Below are 17609 nucleotides of genomic sequence, written 5' to 3' on the forward strand. Positions count from 1 at the left end.
ACCAGGATCACATAAAGGCAATCCAGTTAAGTGGATTTAAGTGGAAATGGAGCAAATGTTTGTTCAACAAAGTCCCTGAAGGTTAATCGGTGTTTAGATAGTAAAGTCAGAATTAGATGCTCATGGTCTGATTCTATGGGTAAATAAACCCTACCTTCCTCAAACTCCATTGCCACCCCCACCTTGAAGTTCCCACCCAACCAAGTTGAGAAAAAGGAACAGAACTGTTATCAAACGTGCTGGCGCAGGGCTTTACAGTTCCACACGTGGGTCAGTTTCACATGCTTAATGCTACTTCCATGGACTGGCTATTTCACTGTTCAAACTGACCATCCAAGCACAAAAACCCCTTCTGGTATTTTTAATACTTCCTTCCCATCAACAGTTCTCACAACACTGAAAAATCTGCAAATTCAAAGTTCACTTCACTATTAATCTCCAACCCCAAGTACAACATTAACATGAATTCATTAACCCGAGGCCTCTTTTGAAAGATATAACTACCCAAATACTATTTTGTGTGATTTGCAGTTAGCCAAATAAATATCCATCCAGCCCCAAACCAAAAATGCCTGCTGCCCTTGTATAGACTCAAGACAATCATATGGTGCCAATTTTAAATACAGTTTTATTTAAGACATTGCATTTTCCACTTAACAATACAGTGCTTATAAAGTGCAATGTTGTATTTCCTTTCCTTGTGCACATATTCCATATTCAAGTATCAAGAATGCCCAGTTTATTAACTATAGCAGCTCAACTTCACTGCCATGGGATTTGCTACAAATTTGGGTCCTTCAAATGTTTTGTGTGGAACAATGCTAGACCTATTCTCAGGTTGGCTTAATCAACCTCTTCAATGGTGGGCCCAGAGGAGGCGCCACCAGAGGGGGGAGCTCCACCACCAGGGAAGCCTCCAGGCATTCCTCCAGGCATGCCTCCTGCACTCTGGTACAGCTTCGTAATGATGGGATTGCAGACCTTCTCCAGCTCTTTCTGCTGATGTTCGAATTCTTCTTTTTCTGCAGTCTGAAGAAGGAAAAACAAAATTCTTTACTACAGGTTCCTCAAAGGAGGGAACTTCCTACACCAAGTCAACCTGATGTTCCTAAAATGCAAAGACCTACCACCACATAGGAGTCTTAATTACCAACGAACTCTTGGGTCACTCAGACATCCAAGGAAGGAATCTAAGTTGCCAACATCTGAAGTTCTGGTGGAAACCGCGAATGTATGGACCATTCATCATTGTGACCGATTTGTATCATAAAATCCCATCTAATCTTGCTGAAACCCCATACCCTCTCCACTCTCAATTTATTAGAAATTACAAACCTGGTTCTTGTCCAGCCAGTTGATGATCTCATTACACTTGTCCAGAATCTTCTGTTTGTCCTCATCGTTGATTTTACCCTGAAGCTTTTCATCTTCAACAGTTGCTTTCATGTTGAAAGCATAAGATTCAAGGGAATTCTTGGAGGACACCTTGTCTCGCTGCTTCTCATCTTCAGCTTTGTACTTCTCAGCTTCCTGGACCATGCGCTCAATGTCTTCCTTGCTCAAGCGACCTGTGGAAGTTAACTGGTCTTTTAGACAGGACTTTTGACATTGAACCTTCAGTTATCCTGCCAACCTTAACCGCTAATGCTCCAAAGCCCATTAGAAGCGAGCCCTTGGGTTCAATGCCCTTAGACATTTTACAAGATCTATGGTCCCTATGACCCCAGACCAGATCTGTTAAGACAAAGAAAAAAGTGCCAAAGTTGTGCCTACCTTTGTCGTTTGTGATGGTGATCTTATTCTCTTTTCCTGTGCTCTTATCCACAGCAGAGACATTGAGAATGCCATTAGCATCAATATCAAAGGTGACCTCAATCTGAGGAACGCCACGGGGGGCAGGAGGTATGCCTGTGAGTTCAAACTTGCCCAGTAGGTTGTTATCCTTGGTCATGGCACGCTCACCTTCATAAACCTTGGTAGGAAATGAGAATTACTAAGGAGTTGCAAGCATCACAGCATACCAGTTTACAGACGTTCAGGTCAACCAGGAAAGACCTCGCTCAGACATCCAAGGAAGGAATTGGCCAACACAAGACTTCTGGTGGAAACTACGAATGGTTTTGGAATCAATCATCATAGCAGGACAAGTCTTCCCAAAATCTCATAGGACCTGAAGCGTAACTGAATCAGTACCAATACAGTAAAACATACCTGAATGAGCACACCAGGCTGGTTGTCAGAGTAGGTAGTGAAGGTTTGGGTCTGTTTGGTAGGAATGGTAGTATTGCGCTTGATGAGAACAGTCATGACTCCACCAGCAGTTTCAATGCCGAGAGAAAGGGGAGTGACATCCAACAGCAGCAAATCTTGAACATTTTCAGATTTGTCTCCAGAAAGGATGGCTGCCTGCACAGCTAAAACAAAAACATTTAGTTAAAAAAAAAAGTAAAATAAAAACAACCTCGTTACCTAACAAACACCTATCGCTCAGACATCCAAGGAAGTTAGACCATCATCAGCTTAAGCTTTTGGTGGAAACTACGAATGTTTAAGAATCACTCATCATAGCGAGTCAGCGTGGGGCTCTCAAGACCACCTGTTAGAACCATTTAATTCGAATAGTGGGATTATTACCTGCACCATAAGCGACAGCCTCATCAGGGTTGATGCTCTTATTCAGCTCCTTCCCGTTGAAAAAGTCTTGTAGAAGTTTCTGAATCTTGGGGATACGCGTAGAGCCACCCACCAAGACAATATCGTGGATCTGAGACTTGTCTAGCTTGGCATCCCGAAGGGCTTTCTCTACAGGGTCCAGCGTGCCACGGAACAGGTCGGCGTTTAATTCTTCAAACCGGGCACGAGTAATAGAGGTATAGAAGTCGATTCCTTCATATAGAGAATCAATCTCAATACTGGCCTGGGTGCTGGAAGAAAGCGTACGCTTGGCGCGCTCGCAAGCGGTACGGAGGCGACGGACCGCCCTCTTGTTCTCGCTGATGTCCTTCTTGTGTTTGCGCTTGAACTCCGCAATGAAATGGTTTACCATTCGGTTGTCAAAGTCTTCTCCACCTAAGTGGGTGTCTCCAGCAGTAGATTTGACCTCAAAGATCCCGTCTTCAATAGTGAGGATTGACACATCAAAAGTGCCACCTCCCAAGTCAAAGATCAGCACATTCCTCTCGGCTCCAACCTGCAATTAGAATACAGGTGATTACTCATCCAAATCTCCAATGGCTCAAGTCAGTCGTTAAATGAATCCCAGCTCCACAAAGCATACCTTTTTGTCTAAGCCGTAAGCGATAGCAGCAGCTGTTGGCTCATTGATGATTCGAAGTACATTAAGACCAGCAATAGTTCCAGCATCTTTGGTAGCCTGACGCTGAGAATCGTTAAAATAGGCAGGTACTGTGACTACAGCATTAGTAACAGTCTAGAAGTATAGAAAAAACAAAACCGTGTTAGAAATCGGTTCATAAATCTGGCAATATTCCCATCTCCGTCTACTTCTGCGTGTACTGAAGATAGCAATCACGTGCTTTCTCAAGATAAGGTAGTCAGATTACTAACGTGTATCCTTCAATCAAAACCCCATGCATGAATTCATCAGGGAGTCTAGTTCATAATGCTGCAACTTTCAGCCCAGCCACGTGGCCTCTAGGATTAGCAGGCTACTCACCTTCCCAAGGTAAGCCTCTGCGATTTCCTTCATCTTTGTCAAAACCATAGAAGATACCTCCTCTGGATAGAAACTTTTGGTCTCTCCCTTGTATTCTACTTGGACCTTGGGCCTGCCAGCATCATTCACCACCATGAAGGGCCAATGCTTCATATCAGATTGGACAACAGCGTCGTCGAATCTACGTCCAATCAGGCGTTTGGCATCTACAGAAGTTTATCAGGTCAAGTGTTACATTGCATCTACCAAGTAAGAACCCTAGTACACCATTACTGAAATGTGAAGATCAGAGACCTAGCAACCAAACTCCAGATTAGTCAAATGGACTCAAGTTCTCTCTGGCAGAATTGCTCAGATTTCCTAATCTGATACCCTATTTTTAGCATTTAGGAGTACAAAATTACCAAGTAAATTTTTAAAAAGACTTTTCCTATTTTCAAAACTTTCATGGCTACCTTACATTGATAAACTTTGAACTTTCTCATTCAGTCTACACCACTTAAAACTCAAGGCATGTTGCGCAAAATTAACAGCTTACCAAAAACTGTGTTGGTGGGGTTCATTGCAACTTGATTCTTTGCAGCATCACCGATCAATCGTTCGGTGTCAGTAAAGGCGACATAACTTGGGGTGGTTCGGTTTCCCTGATCATTGGCAATTATTTCCACTTTCCCGTGCTGGAAAACACCCACACAGGAGTAGGTGGTGCCAAGATCAATGCCAACTGCAGGTCCCTTAGACATAGTTGCTGGAAGAAAAAAAAAGCCCAGGGTTTGGAAAAAAACAAAAAAACACCAGCACTTGGAAACGCTTCCTGCTCAAGCTATCAGGTATGGACACTTTGGTAAGAAGATTACACTCAGCACCTCCCCCCAGAAACACTGCCCTTGTCGGAGGAAACCACGCGGGAGTGCCAGAGCGAAAAATGCTGCAATCGGGGTGTTACCGTGCCAACCGCGGGCGAGTCCGGCCCTGAATCAAGCACCTGCCCGGAGGGTCTGCGACAGGAGCACGTGGCCTCGACTCAGCGCAACCTTCTCCAACCCCACCCCCCACCCCGTGCTCCGGAGCCAACACAATACGGCCTGCGTGGCGTGCTCAGAAGCCCCCTCCCCCCACGTTGGGCCCGTGCCAAAAGCGGCTTCCTCTTTCCGAGAGCCTAGGGAAGGGTCCGCTCCAGGGGGCCGGCTGGACTTCCCGTGCCCCGAAAACGGATGCGGCCCACGCCCAGCCCTCCCCGCGGGCACCGCCCTGACCCCGCGGCGACCATCACGGCCTGCAGCCCACGTCAGCTTGCCCACAAGGCCGGGTCTGCCGCCTCCCCGTAAGGAGCGCGCCCCAGGTGGGCAGGGGCCTGGGGGGCCCCCCACCTGCAAGAAAATGATCAGAAGCCTCTGGGCCTCTGCAATCCCGACCAGCCCGGTGGTAGGTTGCACGTTTCTTAGAAACTCCCAAAAGCTCAGAAGACAGGCCTTACCTTCAGTATGGGCCCGGCCCCGCTTGCCAAAGAAACAGCTACCCGGAGAGCTAACGCCGCGTTGAATGAGGCCGGTTTCCGCCCGCCACCCTGTCTCTTATACCCTGCCTCAGAACCTTCCAGAAGGGGCCCACCCCTGCCGGCTGCCCATCATGACTTCCTCGACCAATGGGCACGCGGCCATCTCTGTGCGCCCCAATGACTAAGCCAGCTCTACCCTCGGGCCTCGCCCACTCCCGCCCCCATCCCACCCCACCTCGCGATGACGCACTCACCGCAGCGTTCTGGAACTTTCATTCTCGCCCCCGCTCTCCGAACGGCCCCGGGGAAAGGGAGGGTGGAGCCGTGAGAGCCCGCGCGCGGGAGTCCTCAGTCACCCCAGGCGCGGGACGCCGGGCCGAGTTGGGGGGGGGGGAAATCCGCTTCTGCGCATGCGCTCCCCGTCAGCGCGGGCGGGAGCGGACGGAAGGAGGTGGAGGAAGAGGGGCGGGCAATTTTGGAACCAGCCAATGACAGCAGCACTAGCCGCAATCTGGATCGACGTGCAACCGGGGTTAGACGAGCGCAGGGCCTGAAGGGAGGGGTCCGGACCCGGCAGCCTGGGAGCGAAGACGGAAGTGGAGCGAGGACAAAATGGCCGCGAAGGTTGTTGCGCCCCTCCCCCTCCCCTCCGTCCTCGTTCTGTTTTCCCCACCCCCCACTTCGGCGTTGTAGAGGCTCATTTAGGCCCTCCCGGATTCCACGTTCCTATGTTTCGTATCTAGGGTGCCTTTGGGCTAAGTCGGCCTTCTAGGAACCGGGAGGAATGTTCCCACCCCTGAGCGCTACTAGGGTGTCTTGCCCAGGGACACACAGATCCGTGGCTGGAGGGAGCCGCCTGGCCCCACTTGGGTGTAGGAAGAGACAGGTTAGCCAGGCCAAGCCTCCAGAACCTTCAGTCACCGTGGCACCTGGAGGCCGGCAGCCCTCGAGGCCGAGGTTGGAGGGGCTCCGGCTTTTCAGAGCCTTTAAGGCCGGATGCTGTGCCTGGACCCTCGACAAAATAAGTGGCCAAAGCCGCTTCCCTGACCCCAGACAACTCCGCCACTCCCCACCTCCCGCCAAGAACAGGTTTGGCGTCTCGGCTCTGCCTCTGCATTTGCCCAAGTCCCGCACCTCTCAGTTATTTGTGAAAAAGAAAAGCTTAGCCAGATTTTTTCGTGGAGGAGAATCAGGCATTAGGAACCTGGGTTCCGGTAGCCCCGTGTCCTTGATTTAGACTCTCGGAGCTGCTTTTATTTTCGGTAACATGATGTAATGTCTTTCCTGCCTTGACTTATAAAAAACTAAGCGACAGATCGTTCAGAGGCATCTTGAAAACATTACTAATCGAGTCCACGAAACAGTACTACTTAGAATTAAATTGTGGTGCATGGTGGCAGGTATTTAGGCCTTGTCATTCTAAGAGCCTTTCTCAGTACCTGGAAATGTTTTCCAGTGTGTTCTTTCAAACAGGCAGGGCAGCTGATACTCTTATTTGATAGATAAAGGGGCAGATAGATGAAAAGATTTTTTTAACACTATCTGACACAGTGGTGTGGCCGGAATTAGAAAGACCTTCCAGACAGTGCCTCCAGAAAGGGTGTCACAAGAGTGAGGACACCTTGTCCTTGTCAAAGCCAGTAAAGCCTACAGACGGATTCAAACATACGAAGGAGACATTTTCTTTTCACATTTGCTTTTTCCGGGGCAATGTTGGCTTGAGTACGTGGAGGTATATACTTAATTTCTTCCCACCTCCCCAAATATTAATTTTATATGGTGTTTTCGCAGCATATAAAGTGCTTTCATTTGTTATACCATTCAATCATCAAAACAGTTTTCTGAGATGTACATCCGGTATGAGGAGAAAAATGAGGTTCAGAGATGTTACTTGTGGAAGGATTAACAGCTAGCTGAGCTCAAATGGAACTTAGCTCTTTTGATTCCAGAATCTTTGGTCTGTGTTTGTTTTGTTTTTTTATTTTTTTTAATGTTTATTTATTATTCAGAGACGGAGCGTGAGTGGGGAGGGGCAGAGAGAGAGAGAGGGAGACACAGAATCTGAAACAGGCTCCAGGCTCTGAGCGGTCAGCACAGAGCCTGATGAGGGGCTCGAACTCACAAACCGCAAGATGGTGAGCTGAGCCGAAGTCGGAGGCTTAATGGACTGAGCCACCCAGGTGCCCCTGGTCTGTTTTTTGGTTACACTACAGTGTAATTTTCTTTCTAGAAACACCTATAACTTCAACTCCAGAAAGTGGAAGATGTGTGCTGTGGGAGGCTCCTTTCAATTTTCTTTGGTATCTACAGTCTTCTCCCACTCAACCTATCAAGGACAGTCTCTGAACTATGCCCTACATATCACAGTTTTTAAGTAACCTCTGAACTACCCACATTTTAACTCCTGAACCATTGGAAAATGGAACAAGGACCAAACCACCTAACAGCAGTGATTAAAGTAGAGTAGATAACCAGTTTCCAGTCATTCAAAAGTACATTGTAGGACTTGAACTATGCTCTTATTACATAGAATGATTCAGAGTTTGTGGATTTAAAGGTCAATAAGATGACTGTCCTGTCTCCACCGCTTTAAATGCACAAGGTTTCAAACACATTCAGGATGGAAAATTAAAGTTTGGGGGCATAGGAACTGCAGTGAAGAAGTCTGAGGGCTTGGGTTTCTGACTGGGGAATGGAGTCCTTCACATATCTGAGCCTGTCACATGTTCTAAGTGCGCTGTGTATATCACCTCCTCTAATTCTGTGAACTTTGTTTCAGATTCATTTGAATCTCTTGTATTTACTTCTTTTGAGATTTATTTGAACCCCCAAGTGTGGAGTTCTGTTGGCACTTGACCTTGGCATAAAATATTTGCTTAAGAAATACTATTTATTTTGGTAAAGTCTTTTAGAGCAGGAACTCTGCATTAACTTGGTATCTCCAGTACTGCTTAGCATCTTGCCTTGTGAGAAAATAGTACTTGGTATATTTGGGACTGAAATCAATAAATAATAGATCCTATGTAGGCTGAGTTCTTCCATTCCTCTTTTGTCAGCAAGCTAATGAACAAATTTCCAGTGCAGGTTATACGAGCTTCACCTTCTACAGTATCACCTTTACTTATTTATTTTTTAATTGCTGATACAGATGCATCTGTAATAAATATTTGGTTTTTGTGATCAAATACAGTCTCAATTACAAGGCAACTTAGAAGTTAAAATATGAACAGTTTAACACCAGAAATGAAGCAAAATTCTCCATCTTTTTGCATGAGCCATTCAGAAAATATTTTTACACAGTGTAACAGCAAGGGCATCAACTTCATTATTTTCCAAATTTCAGTTTGGTTTATATGTTTTATTGAAATGGTTATTCTCTAAACATTCACACCATTCCATCGTTATCTTCTTCCACAAACATTTTTTCCTTCTACCTTTTAGTTATTTTACCATTTTGTTTGTTTCCCATTAAAGGATCAAATGTATTTGACTTGCAGTGTTAATGGAAATATGGCTTGAAACCTGTAGTGTCTCAAAACTGTATCTTAAGCCCAGAATTTGCCATGTCTGAACCCAAAAGCCAGACTCCAAGAGAAGTGCACTATCATTGCTAAGACTTGAACATCTTATCTCAGAATTTTCAATTCCTTAGAATGTCTCAGATTTTAGGTAGTTATCTGTGATTTTTTTTTTTTTTTTTTTTTGTAGATTTCCACTATGAATAGATTTCCAAAATAATCTGGATATCCAACTGGTATTTGTCTTTTAATAACTAACAGGCTTAAATAATCTAAATCTCCATATCATGCAAAGGGGACTGATTCCTGCTTTCAAAGGCATAGGCAGGAAGCCTTAGGTTCAAAGGTAGAAATAATGATAAGAACAAATTGCTTGTGATGGTACAGCCACAGCCTCCGTAGTGTACTTGTTTGGCTCAGGTACTGTAGGAAAAAGAATTCTCAGAATCACATAGCAGAAGTGATATGTTATCACACTACCAGAAGAATAAAAAAGTAGAGTAAGGAAGGGAGTTAATATCTTACAATGAGGCAGTGTTAGTATAAGAAGCATTCCAAATATGCCAGCCTTCTTAAGTTAATAGACATTCTTTACATTACTTCCTCAATGTCTCCTATTTCCCACCTTTTTTTAAAGAGGAAGATAAAACTCAGATTACAATTTTCACCCAGGGATCAACCCCTGTTTCTTAAAGAACCTTAGAAGGAAATGCGTTTGCAGTATCAGAGGGCTCTATTGTGAGAAACACAGGTGTGAAAAAACAGAGAAATGGAGCAAAATCTCAGATCCACCATTTCTCTTTAAGCATCTGATTCCCATTTTAGAAACCATGCTGTCCTCTCCAAATTCCGCATGATTTTTTTTCTTCCCTGCAACCTGCTGCCCTTTTAATAATAAATATTTTGCAATACCAACGGTGATCTGGTGACATCTGCACTGGGGTCCTTGCAAGGCGGTTTCAGGTCTACCATTCTTGCCACATGATCAGACTAACAGAATAGTTGGTCCGTTTTGATTAACAGAACAGTCAAAAGGATTAAAAAGGCAAGTTCTTGTATTGGAGGCTGCCGCTTCCTTTTTATTTTTCACACACCTTTTTTTCTCCCCCATGAATCAACTCTTCTGATGGTTATCCTGGTGAATCATTTCTGTTGTTTCCAGGATGGTAACAGTTCAAATGTTAGCAGTCACTAATCCAGCCCTGTCCTGCCACCCACTAATTATCCTCACCAGCTCTTCCTTAAATATAATTCCCTTTCCTTCCAGCCCACACCTGGACTTCCTCAGAGGCTAGGCTGGGAAATTACCGAAATTCTGTGTCACCCTCTCAGGAGAGAATGGTAATGATGTACTTGCAATGCCATTAGGAAACGGTAATCCCTGATCTTTTTGATAATTTAAGGCTTAGAATTATCAAAAGTCCCAGGTTCACGTCCTTGTCCTAAAATGAAAAGAAATGGAGGAAGCTCCAAGTTTGGTATAATAGTAAACTTCTTTATACCGCTCCTGGACAGGTTACGGAATATGAAGAGAAAACCGATCTAAGCTCCCTTTCTAGTCATAGTCAGTCTTGAAATTCTGATTTCATATGTTCTCAGAAGAGAATGCAAGGATATGTCAGATGATCTTTCAGCACCTCTGAACAAGCTCTTTTTCTCTAGAAGACTTCTGAGAACATTGTCAAATGACACATAGTGAATGTTTTCTTGCTCCAGAGATATCCAGCAGGAAAGTCCTTAGAGACCTCAGATTTGAGGGAAAGTCCACAATTGTTCCAGTATAGATTTCTGATATCTGTCAGTGACCCTCTGAACATGATTAAGGTGGAAAGTTTTTTGCAGTCCCTGGTCACACGTTTTGGATTCCTCTTAGTTCTCTTACTGTTCACTAGAAGTAGGGAGATTAGTAGTGGATAGAGTGGGAAAACTGGCACCGCCCGCTAGTTCAGCGCCTTGTGAAATTAACATCCAAACCTTATGGTAAATGAAGTCAGGTCAGAAGAAACGTTACTTCCTTCTTTGAAATTTCTCAGAAGTGATATGCCCAGTACCTGGTGCAGCTAGGTGTAATATAAGGCTGTGGGTTCCCCTTGACTCTGAATAATCACAATAATCCAGTAGATTGCAGAAATGCATAGAAAATTTATGAACACCACCTCATTTCCCCTTGACTATGGTGAATCAAAGTATTGATACAAAACATTTCCGGTGAGAAGTTTTAAGTGTGTTCAGTTCCCCTTTCCCCAACTTTTTCCACCACAGGTCCTGGCCAACAAACACACGGAGTTGGACCCCCGCTTTTCCCCATTCTGGTCTCAAGGCACCACGAGATGCCTTTTTGGAGATGAGCAGTTTACATCCTTTTTCTTGTTCAGTGTCCTAGAAAGAAAGCGCTCATTTCGATCCATTCCACGCAATGCTCACCGCTACTTAAATGACCGGTCATCTGGTTCCAGGGGGTTGTGTGGCTGGTGACTGAGCTTCAATGACTAGAAGAGTCCTAAGATCCTGACTCCTAGGAAAGCATGGGAGTCAAGTCCACTCTAATTCAGACGGTTTGCAAGGCTCTGCTCTGGCTGGGGATCATGCCGGGTGTGGTTCTGCTTTGGTCAGGGTAGCATGGTGGACTTTCTTTGGTTCAGAACCTCTCCCCGCTGGCCCCACCAGGCTGTATGCATGGGTGGCCAGCCCCGGCTGGGGTGCTGCTTCCGTCGACAGCGTCCGCTGGCTGCGTGAGGCACTATTTGCTGTGGAGCGAGTGGAGGAAGAACCAGAGCGTGAGCTTCGAGAGCCTGAGGAAGAGGAGCTAGGTTTCACCAGGCGGGCTTTCGGGGCTTCCGCATCTTCTCTGAGGAGGAAAAAAACCAGCAAAGGTAAACTTTAACACCGGCAAGACTATGATACACCTTCCACTACGGTTGCTTCCTTCTGAGGCTTCCCAATAAATTCCTGAAGCCGTAAACTTCACATTATACCACTGGAAGGCAGCCATTTAGGGGAAGAGGGACTTCCCCAGTCGCTGAGACTTAGCGGTTGACTTAGGCAAATGGATGTTTTGTTAGCCCTGAAGTCAACTCTATTACTCTGGGAGAGTACACGCTTACCATTGAGATTGATCTGGGGTTTGTCTACGCAAACCCTTTCACGGCCCATCGGTTATGCCCATTCCTTATTGTAGGCCCTTCATAAGTGGACACGAATCAGAAGTAATGTAAAGTTGATCTTTTAATTACCAGTTGAGGATAGACAGTTTCACGATAAAGGCAAGGGAAACCAGACTTTCTGTCCCTAGGCTGGAACTCCTTGCCTACCAGAATAATCCTTTTAACAGATTCACGGTTAAGAGCAAATGGGACATTTATGTTCACTGGTCACTACGGAGCTGGAAAGGAAGCCTAGGACAAGGGATTTTGGAGGGAGGTTTACCGAATTTCATTAGGTCTCTCTTCTTCCTCATATCTCTCTTTGTCTTTCCTTCGGATTAGCAGCCATACCAGGAGGAATGTCAGCAGGGCTCCAGCCACCATGCCTGTCACCGCTCCTGCAATCATGCCGATGCTTTGTACATCTATTTTCTCAGAAACAAAAGCAGAAGTAAAACCAAACATAAGCTAGGGAACGCATGAACTTAAAAACATAAGCCCTGGGGGCGCCTAGCTGGCTTACTCTTGATTTGAGGACTCTTGATCTTGGGCTCGTGAGTTTCAGCCCCATATAGGGGGTAGAGTTTACTTAAACAAATAAACAAACAAACAAAAAAATCCCATAAGCCCTGGATGGATGGGTGTTTCCAGATCTTTCTATCTTTTGGAGTTTCCCATTTACCCTTGATGTATTGACTGTCCTTCTTGGTATTGAAAGGTGGCAGAATATGCCACCCCAAAATATGCCTCTTTGCCATTAGGACTGTTTTAACCCAATTTTTTTTCTTAATGTTTATTTTTGAGAGCGAGAGTACAAGTGGGGGAGGGGCAGAGGCAGAGGGAGACACGGAATCCGAAGCAGGCTCCAGGCTCAGCACAGAGCCGGTCGCGGGGCTCAAACTCACCAACCACAAGACCATGACCTGAGCCAAAATCGGACACTTAACCGACTGAGCCATCCAGGTGCCCCTAAGCTGATTTTTTTTAAGTAGGCGCCACACCCAGCGTGGTGCTTGAACTCACAACCCTGAGATCAAGAGTCAAGTCCTATGCTCTACTAACTGAGCCAGCCAGATGCCCCCTTAATCTGATTATTTTTGAGAAACAGCAGACACAGGAGAAGTTCTAAAAACAAAGCACAAGTTCCCCTTTTATAAGGGAAATCTACATTTATAAAGGAAATCTCCCTCCGGTCCCCTCCCGGACATAACACATTTCTTTAGGGAGCTGACAGATTCACACGTTTGTAAATACAGCTAGCTGCACCGGTTGAATGGTCCCTGCAACCACCGAATTTATTTTCACGGTCACCACGTTCTCCCGGAAAGAAAGATTTTGGCCTTGACCTTACTCTTACTTGCGATGAGAGGTGCTGTACGCCGAACCACGGCGCGACCACAGGAATAAACCGTTGGATACTTACGCTGTACTGTCACTCGCACCACACAGCTTTCCTTCCCGGCCTCGTTGCCTGCTGTGCACTGGTAGAGCCCAGAGGAGGACATGGTGAGATTCTGCAGCAGAACGCGTCCAGGGTTATTGTAGTCTACATAAGCAGAAGGAACGACTGTAATCCCCTGAGTGACAGGGCCTCTGTAGTGTTTGCTTCAGTGCATCATTGACCTAAGATTCTCTAACACAATTTGGTGAGGAGGAGATGGCAGATTTCTTGGAAGACGGAAAAGGCAAACATTCTTTTAACGTGTGCGTCCGCCAAGAGTTACAAAAGACTGTGAACGTGTAAGGGACACCAAACACGATCATTTAGATACAATGGCTACGCAGTATATTTCTTCCTCATTTCTTCTGCCACTTTTAGGTGCCATTTGAGGAGGGAAAGGATGGATTTTTCTCTTTTCCTGTCCCGGTTGACGGATGAAAAGTAGGAGCTCAGGGAGATTTGGCCGTGCATTCAAGGTCACGTGGTGAGTTGCCGACAAACCGGATTTAGGATTCATGGCTAGAGTACCATTCTGTGGTCTCAGCAGACTGATGGGAAGGTGACTTACCAATCCTGGACCTGGGAGGGAGATGCTCATCCTCTCCCTCCTTCTCCCGAACTCGCTGCCAGTCATACACGATGGGCTTTGTGCCAGAGGCTGACTCACACTGCAGAGTCAGGTCACTTCCTTCCGTCAGCTCTCCTTCCAACTCACACTTGGGCTTTGATGGCCTCACTGGCAAAAAGAAAGAAGCTTCAAAGATGGCCACACACCAGACTCCATGGAAGAACTATGTCCTGTTGAGTTGTTTCTCTAGCTGGCCATCATCTGGTCAACTTTTGGGTGGGGATTCAGTAGCCTTTTGCTACCTAACTATGCTTTACACCACCCCCAGAAATACACGCCCCCTCCATCCCCTGTGTGTGCGTGTGCACACACACACACACACACACAATTCTGGCTGCTTCCAGTGGTGCTGTTGTAATTTCCAGAGGCTCCCTCAGAAACCTCCTCATCACTTCTCAAAGAGGACACTGTTCTTTAATTAGAAATTTTAGGGGTGTCTGGGTGGCTCAGTCGGTTGAGCGTCTGGCTTCAGCTCAGGTCATGATCTCACGGTTTTTGACTTCGAGCTCTGCGTCGGGCTCTGTGCTGACAGCTCAGAGCCTGGAGCCTGTTTTAGATTCTGTGTCTCCCTCTCTCTCTGTTCCTCCCCTGCTCATGGTCTGTCTGTCTCTCTCTCTCTCAAATAAACATTAAAAAATTTTTTAAATAAAAAAAATAAAGAAATTTTAGGAAAGTTGAGTGTGATTTTACTAATACTAAAACAGGGACAGAAGTCTGTTAACTCGGAAGCAATTAAATGGAACTCAGCAGCTCTTGCTGTCAGAAACCAGAAAGGGAGTTGAATCGTACCTGCAAGATTTAAGTTAAATACAAGAACACCACTTACACGTCAAAGGAGATTTAAATTTTGTAATGCACTACCAGGGAAAATTGTGATTCTTCTTCTTTTATTACGTCTAAAATATAGAACATAAACTATAGAACATACACACTTCTTTCCGGAAACTGGACTAGCTGATCTCTGCATGCATGACGCAGGGTATTGAAAAGTTTCATACCCCCATGATGCATTTGGCTATTCCTCACAGAGACCTTATTACTAAGATACAGGCGTTTACCTTGGTGCTGTCTTACCTAAGACTTTTAAGGTGACGTGGCTCCACACATAGCGCCCTGAATTCTTCACCTTGCAGGTGTACCGGCCCTCATCACTGGGCTTCAGAGGCTCAATCTGTAGGGAAGCATCTCCTGCCAGGAAATTGGAAGCAAAGGCCACTCGGCCCTTCTGTTCCTCAGTCAAGTTACTGTAGACATGATGACTGGAGTAAGTGATCACCTGTGGGACAGATCAAGGCAGGGTCAAGCAATGTGGCCCTCAGCCTTCCTCTCTTGCTGATGTCAAGATGAGGGATGAGAACACTCCTAATGGAACAATGCAGCCAAGGCTGGGGCTGATTCTAAGGGTCCAAAAGACCTCTGTTCTAAATGAAGTTAAAAGCACAATATGTTTCTCTAGGCCTTTCTCCTCCTTCCCAAAATAGCAACACTTCATATTTGTGCACGTTTTAATTACAGAGTAGCAACTGTTTCACTAAATTCTCAGAACCATTTCATTTAATTTTTTTTTTTTAAGGTTTCTTTCTTTCTGAGACAGAGGGAGGGAGACAGAGCAGGAGTGGGGGAGGGGCAGCGAGAGAGGAAGACACAGAATCGGAAGCAGGCTCCAGGCTCTGAGCCGTCAGCACAGAGGCCGACGCGGGGCTCGAACTCACGAACTGTGAGATAGGACCTGAGCCGAAGCTGGCCGCTCAAGCGACTGAGCCACCCAGGTGCCCCAGAACCATTTCATTTCATAGGTAAGGAATTTTAAACTTGAGTTACTTGTGTAATCATGACCACACAGCTAAGGCAAGGAAGGAAGCTGATGCACAATAAATGTATCAAGAGCTGGCTGTGAGGAGAACTGGCAGAATGGCATGGGAAGGAGACTTTCTAACTTTTGCATTTCCTACGAACTGCATGTGAGCTGTTCAAAATACACAACACTCAGGGCAGCTGGGTGGCTCAGTCAGTTAAGGTCTGACCTCGGCTCAGGTCATGATCTCGCAGTTCGTGGGTTTGAGCCCCGTGTCGGGCTCTGTGCTGACGGCTCAGAGCCTGGAGCCTGCTCCGGATTCTGCGTGTCTCTCTCTCTCTGCTCCTCTCCCACTCACACACACACACACACACACACACACACACACACACACTCTCTCTCTCTCTCTCTCTCTCTGCCCCTCCCTCACTTGTGCTGTGTCTCTCTCTCTCAAAAATAAACAAACATTAAAACATTTTTTTAAAAAAATACACAACACTCCTTGTTCTGGGTGCTTTTACATCTAGCTTATTTCTCACATGATTTTTGCAAGTTAAGTAGTCCTCCTCCTGCCTTATCTGTGGTTTCACTTTCCGTGGTGTCAGTTACCCAAGGTCTGGGAGCAGATGATTGTCCTTCTGACATATTGTCAGAAGGTCAATAGTAGCCTAACACTGTATCACAACGCCTGTGTCGTCCTCCTTGTCTGCCTCATCACAGAGGCACTCTATCATCTCACATCATCACAAGAAGAAGGGTGAGTATGGTTCAATAAGATTTTGAGAGGGAGAGAAAAACTATGGTCGTATAACTTTTAAGTCGTTTTATTATTAGTTATTTTATTAATGATTGTTAATTTCTTACTCTGCCTTACTTATCAATTAAATGTTATCACGATATGTATGTACAGGAAGAAACACAGTGCAGATAGGATTTGGCGTTATTCACGATTTCAGGCATCCAGTGGGGGTTTTGGAACACACCCCTCGTGGGTAAGAGGAGGACAGTGTATTCATGATCTCCATTTCACAGACAAGTAGCAGAACTCGGATTTGAACATCACCGTCTAAGGCCATTTAGTTCGTTGTCCCGGTATACCACTTATCTCTCAGCCACTTCCGGTGGCCATCTCCATTCATTTCACTGCTCATTAACTGCTTTTCTAGAAAGTTTGGAAGTGAAGGAGGAAAAGCAACACTATCAAATCAATCTGTTTTGTTCTTACAAAAGTTTAGAGTCCAGGGGTTCCTGGTTGGCTCAGTCGGTTAAGTGTACAACTCTTGATTTCGGCTCAGGTCATGATCTCACAGTTTGTGAGTTCGAGTCCCACATTGGGCTCTCTGCTGTTAGCACGGAGCCTGCTTGGGATCCTCTGTCCCCCCTGCTTCTCTCTGTCCTACCCCTGGTCACTCTCTCTCTCAAAAATAAATAAACGTTAAAAAAAAAAAAAATCAAAAGTTTAGAGGCCAGCCAAAGGGTTTGGAGGAGTTAAAGAGTAGGAGTCAATGCTTAAAATTCAAGTCTAATACTGAGGACTTCATTGTTTGGCTTTCCTTTGTGGGGGGTGTCACTGACAATTAGTAAAGGGAAGTCGGGTGGAAAAAAAATGACATCCCTTCCTTCCATAAAATACATGTGAGCCATCATGCCTTTGTTTTTCAAGGCAGGGAAACCAAAGTTTAGATCTCCCTAGCAAAAAAAAAAAAAAAAAGAGTTTTTGTGAAGTTTCATCTGCCTGCATCACAGCCCATAGTTCTCGAATCCTTCCTGGGTTCTGTTCCTCCTTTGTCTCACCCGTTAGTCACAAAAACCATACTGATCTAGTCCACCAAGACCTCAAACTATATAACTTCAGCTTTGCCCTTCCTACCACTCATCAATCATATTCTTAAATTCATTTGATTTTAAAT

The 17609-nt window shown here is 45.5% G+C and overlaps 2 protein-coding genes and 2 non-coding genes across 5 annotated transcripts in view; all 4 read right to left on the reverse strand.

Moving 5' to 3' along the window:
* Nucleotides 1-608: 608 nt before the first annotated feature.
* Nucleotides 609-5552, reverse strand: HSPA8 (heat shock protein family A (Hsp70) member 8). Of its 2 annotated transcripts, none has more exons than XM_045483220.1 (9): nucleotides 5429-5552; nucleotides 4215-4424; nucleotides 3677-3882; nucleotides 3278-3430; nucleotides 2635-3190; nucleotides 2212-2414; nucleotides 1774-1972; nucleotides 1336-1568; nucleotides 609-1029 (listed from the first exon to the last, which is right to left on the reverse strand). In XM_045483220.1, the coding sequence occupies exons 1-9, from the start codon at nucleotides 5448-5450 to the stop codon at nucleotides 844-846; spliced, it is 1968 nt and encodes a 655-aa protein (XP_045339176.1). In that variant the 5' UTR covers nucleotides 5451-5552; the 3' UTR covers nucleotides 609-843. The 2 variants fall into 2 exon arrangements, with proteins under 2 accessions (XP_045339176.1, XP_045339177.1); XM_045483221.1 differs by lacking the exon at nucleotides 5429-5552 and adding an exon at nucleotides 5154-5284.
* Nucleotides 2057-2142, reverse strand: LOC123602868. The gene has a single exon (XR_006714623.1). It is a non-coding gene; the product is annotated as a small nucleolar RNA SNORD14 (small nucleolar RNA).
* On the reverse strand, nucleotides 2484-2571 carry LOC123602867. The gene has a single exon (XR_006714622.1). It is a non-coding gene; the product is annotated as a small nucleolar RNA SNORD14 (small nucleolar RNA).
* A 2733-nt stretch (nucleotides 5553-8285) lies between the features above and the next one.
* Nucleotides 8286-17609, reverse strand: part of LOC123600828 (CXADR like membrane protein) — a 101150-nt gene continuing 91826 nt past the window's right edge. Inside the window, 6 exon segments of the mRNA XM_045483222.1 lie at nucleotides 8286-11293; nucleotides 11296-11540; nucleotides 12119-12260; nucleotides 13259-13381; nucleotides 13845-14012; nucleotides 14979-15180. Coding sequence (XP_045339178.1) covers nucleotides 11241-11293; nucleotides 11296-11540; nucleotides 12119-12260; nucleotides 13259-13381; nucleotides 13845-14012; nucleotides 14979-15180 — 933 coding nt within the window. The 3' untranslated portion in view covers nucleotides 8286-11240.

The sequence above is a fragment of the Leopardus geoffroyi genome, chromosome D1 (genome assembly GCF_018350155.1).
Source record: "Leopardus geoffroyi isolate Oge1 chromosome D1, O.geoffroyi_Oge1_pat1.0, whole genome shotgun sequence".
Classification (NCBI taxonomy): Eukaryota; Metazoa; Chordata; class Mammalia; order Carnivora; family Felidae; genus Leopardus; species Leopardus geoffroyi.

Bases quoted from the DNA above. Each gene is read 5' to 3' on its own strand.
- HSPA8 (XM_045483220.1), bottom strand. From the start codon at position 5,450: ATGAAAGTTCCAGAACGCTGCG. The intron at 4,425-5,428 runs GTGAGTGCGTCA...TTTTTCTTCCAG, and splicing joins GAAAGTTCCAGAACGCTGCG to CAACTATGTCTAAGGGACCT. The intron at 1,569-1,773 runs GTAGGCACAACT...TAACTTCCACAG, and splicing joins CACCATCACAAACGACAAAG to GTCGCTTGAGCAAGGAAGAC.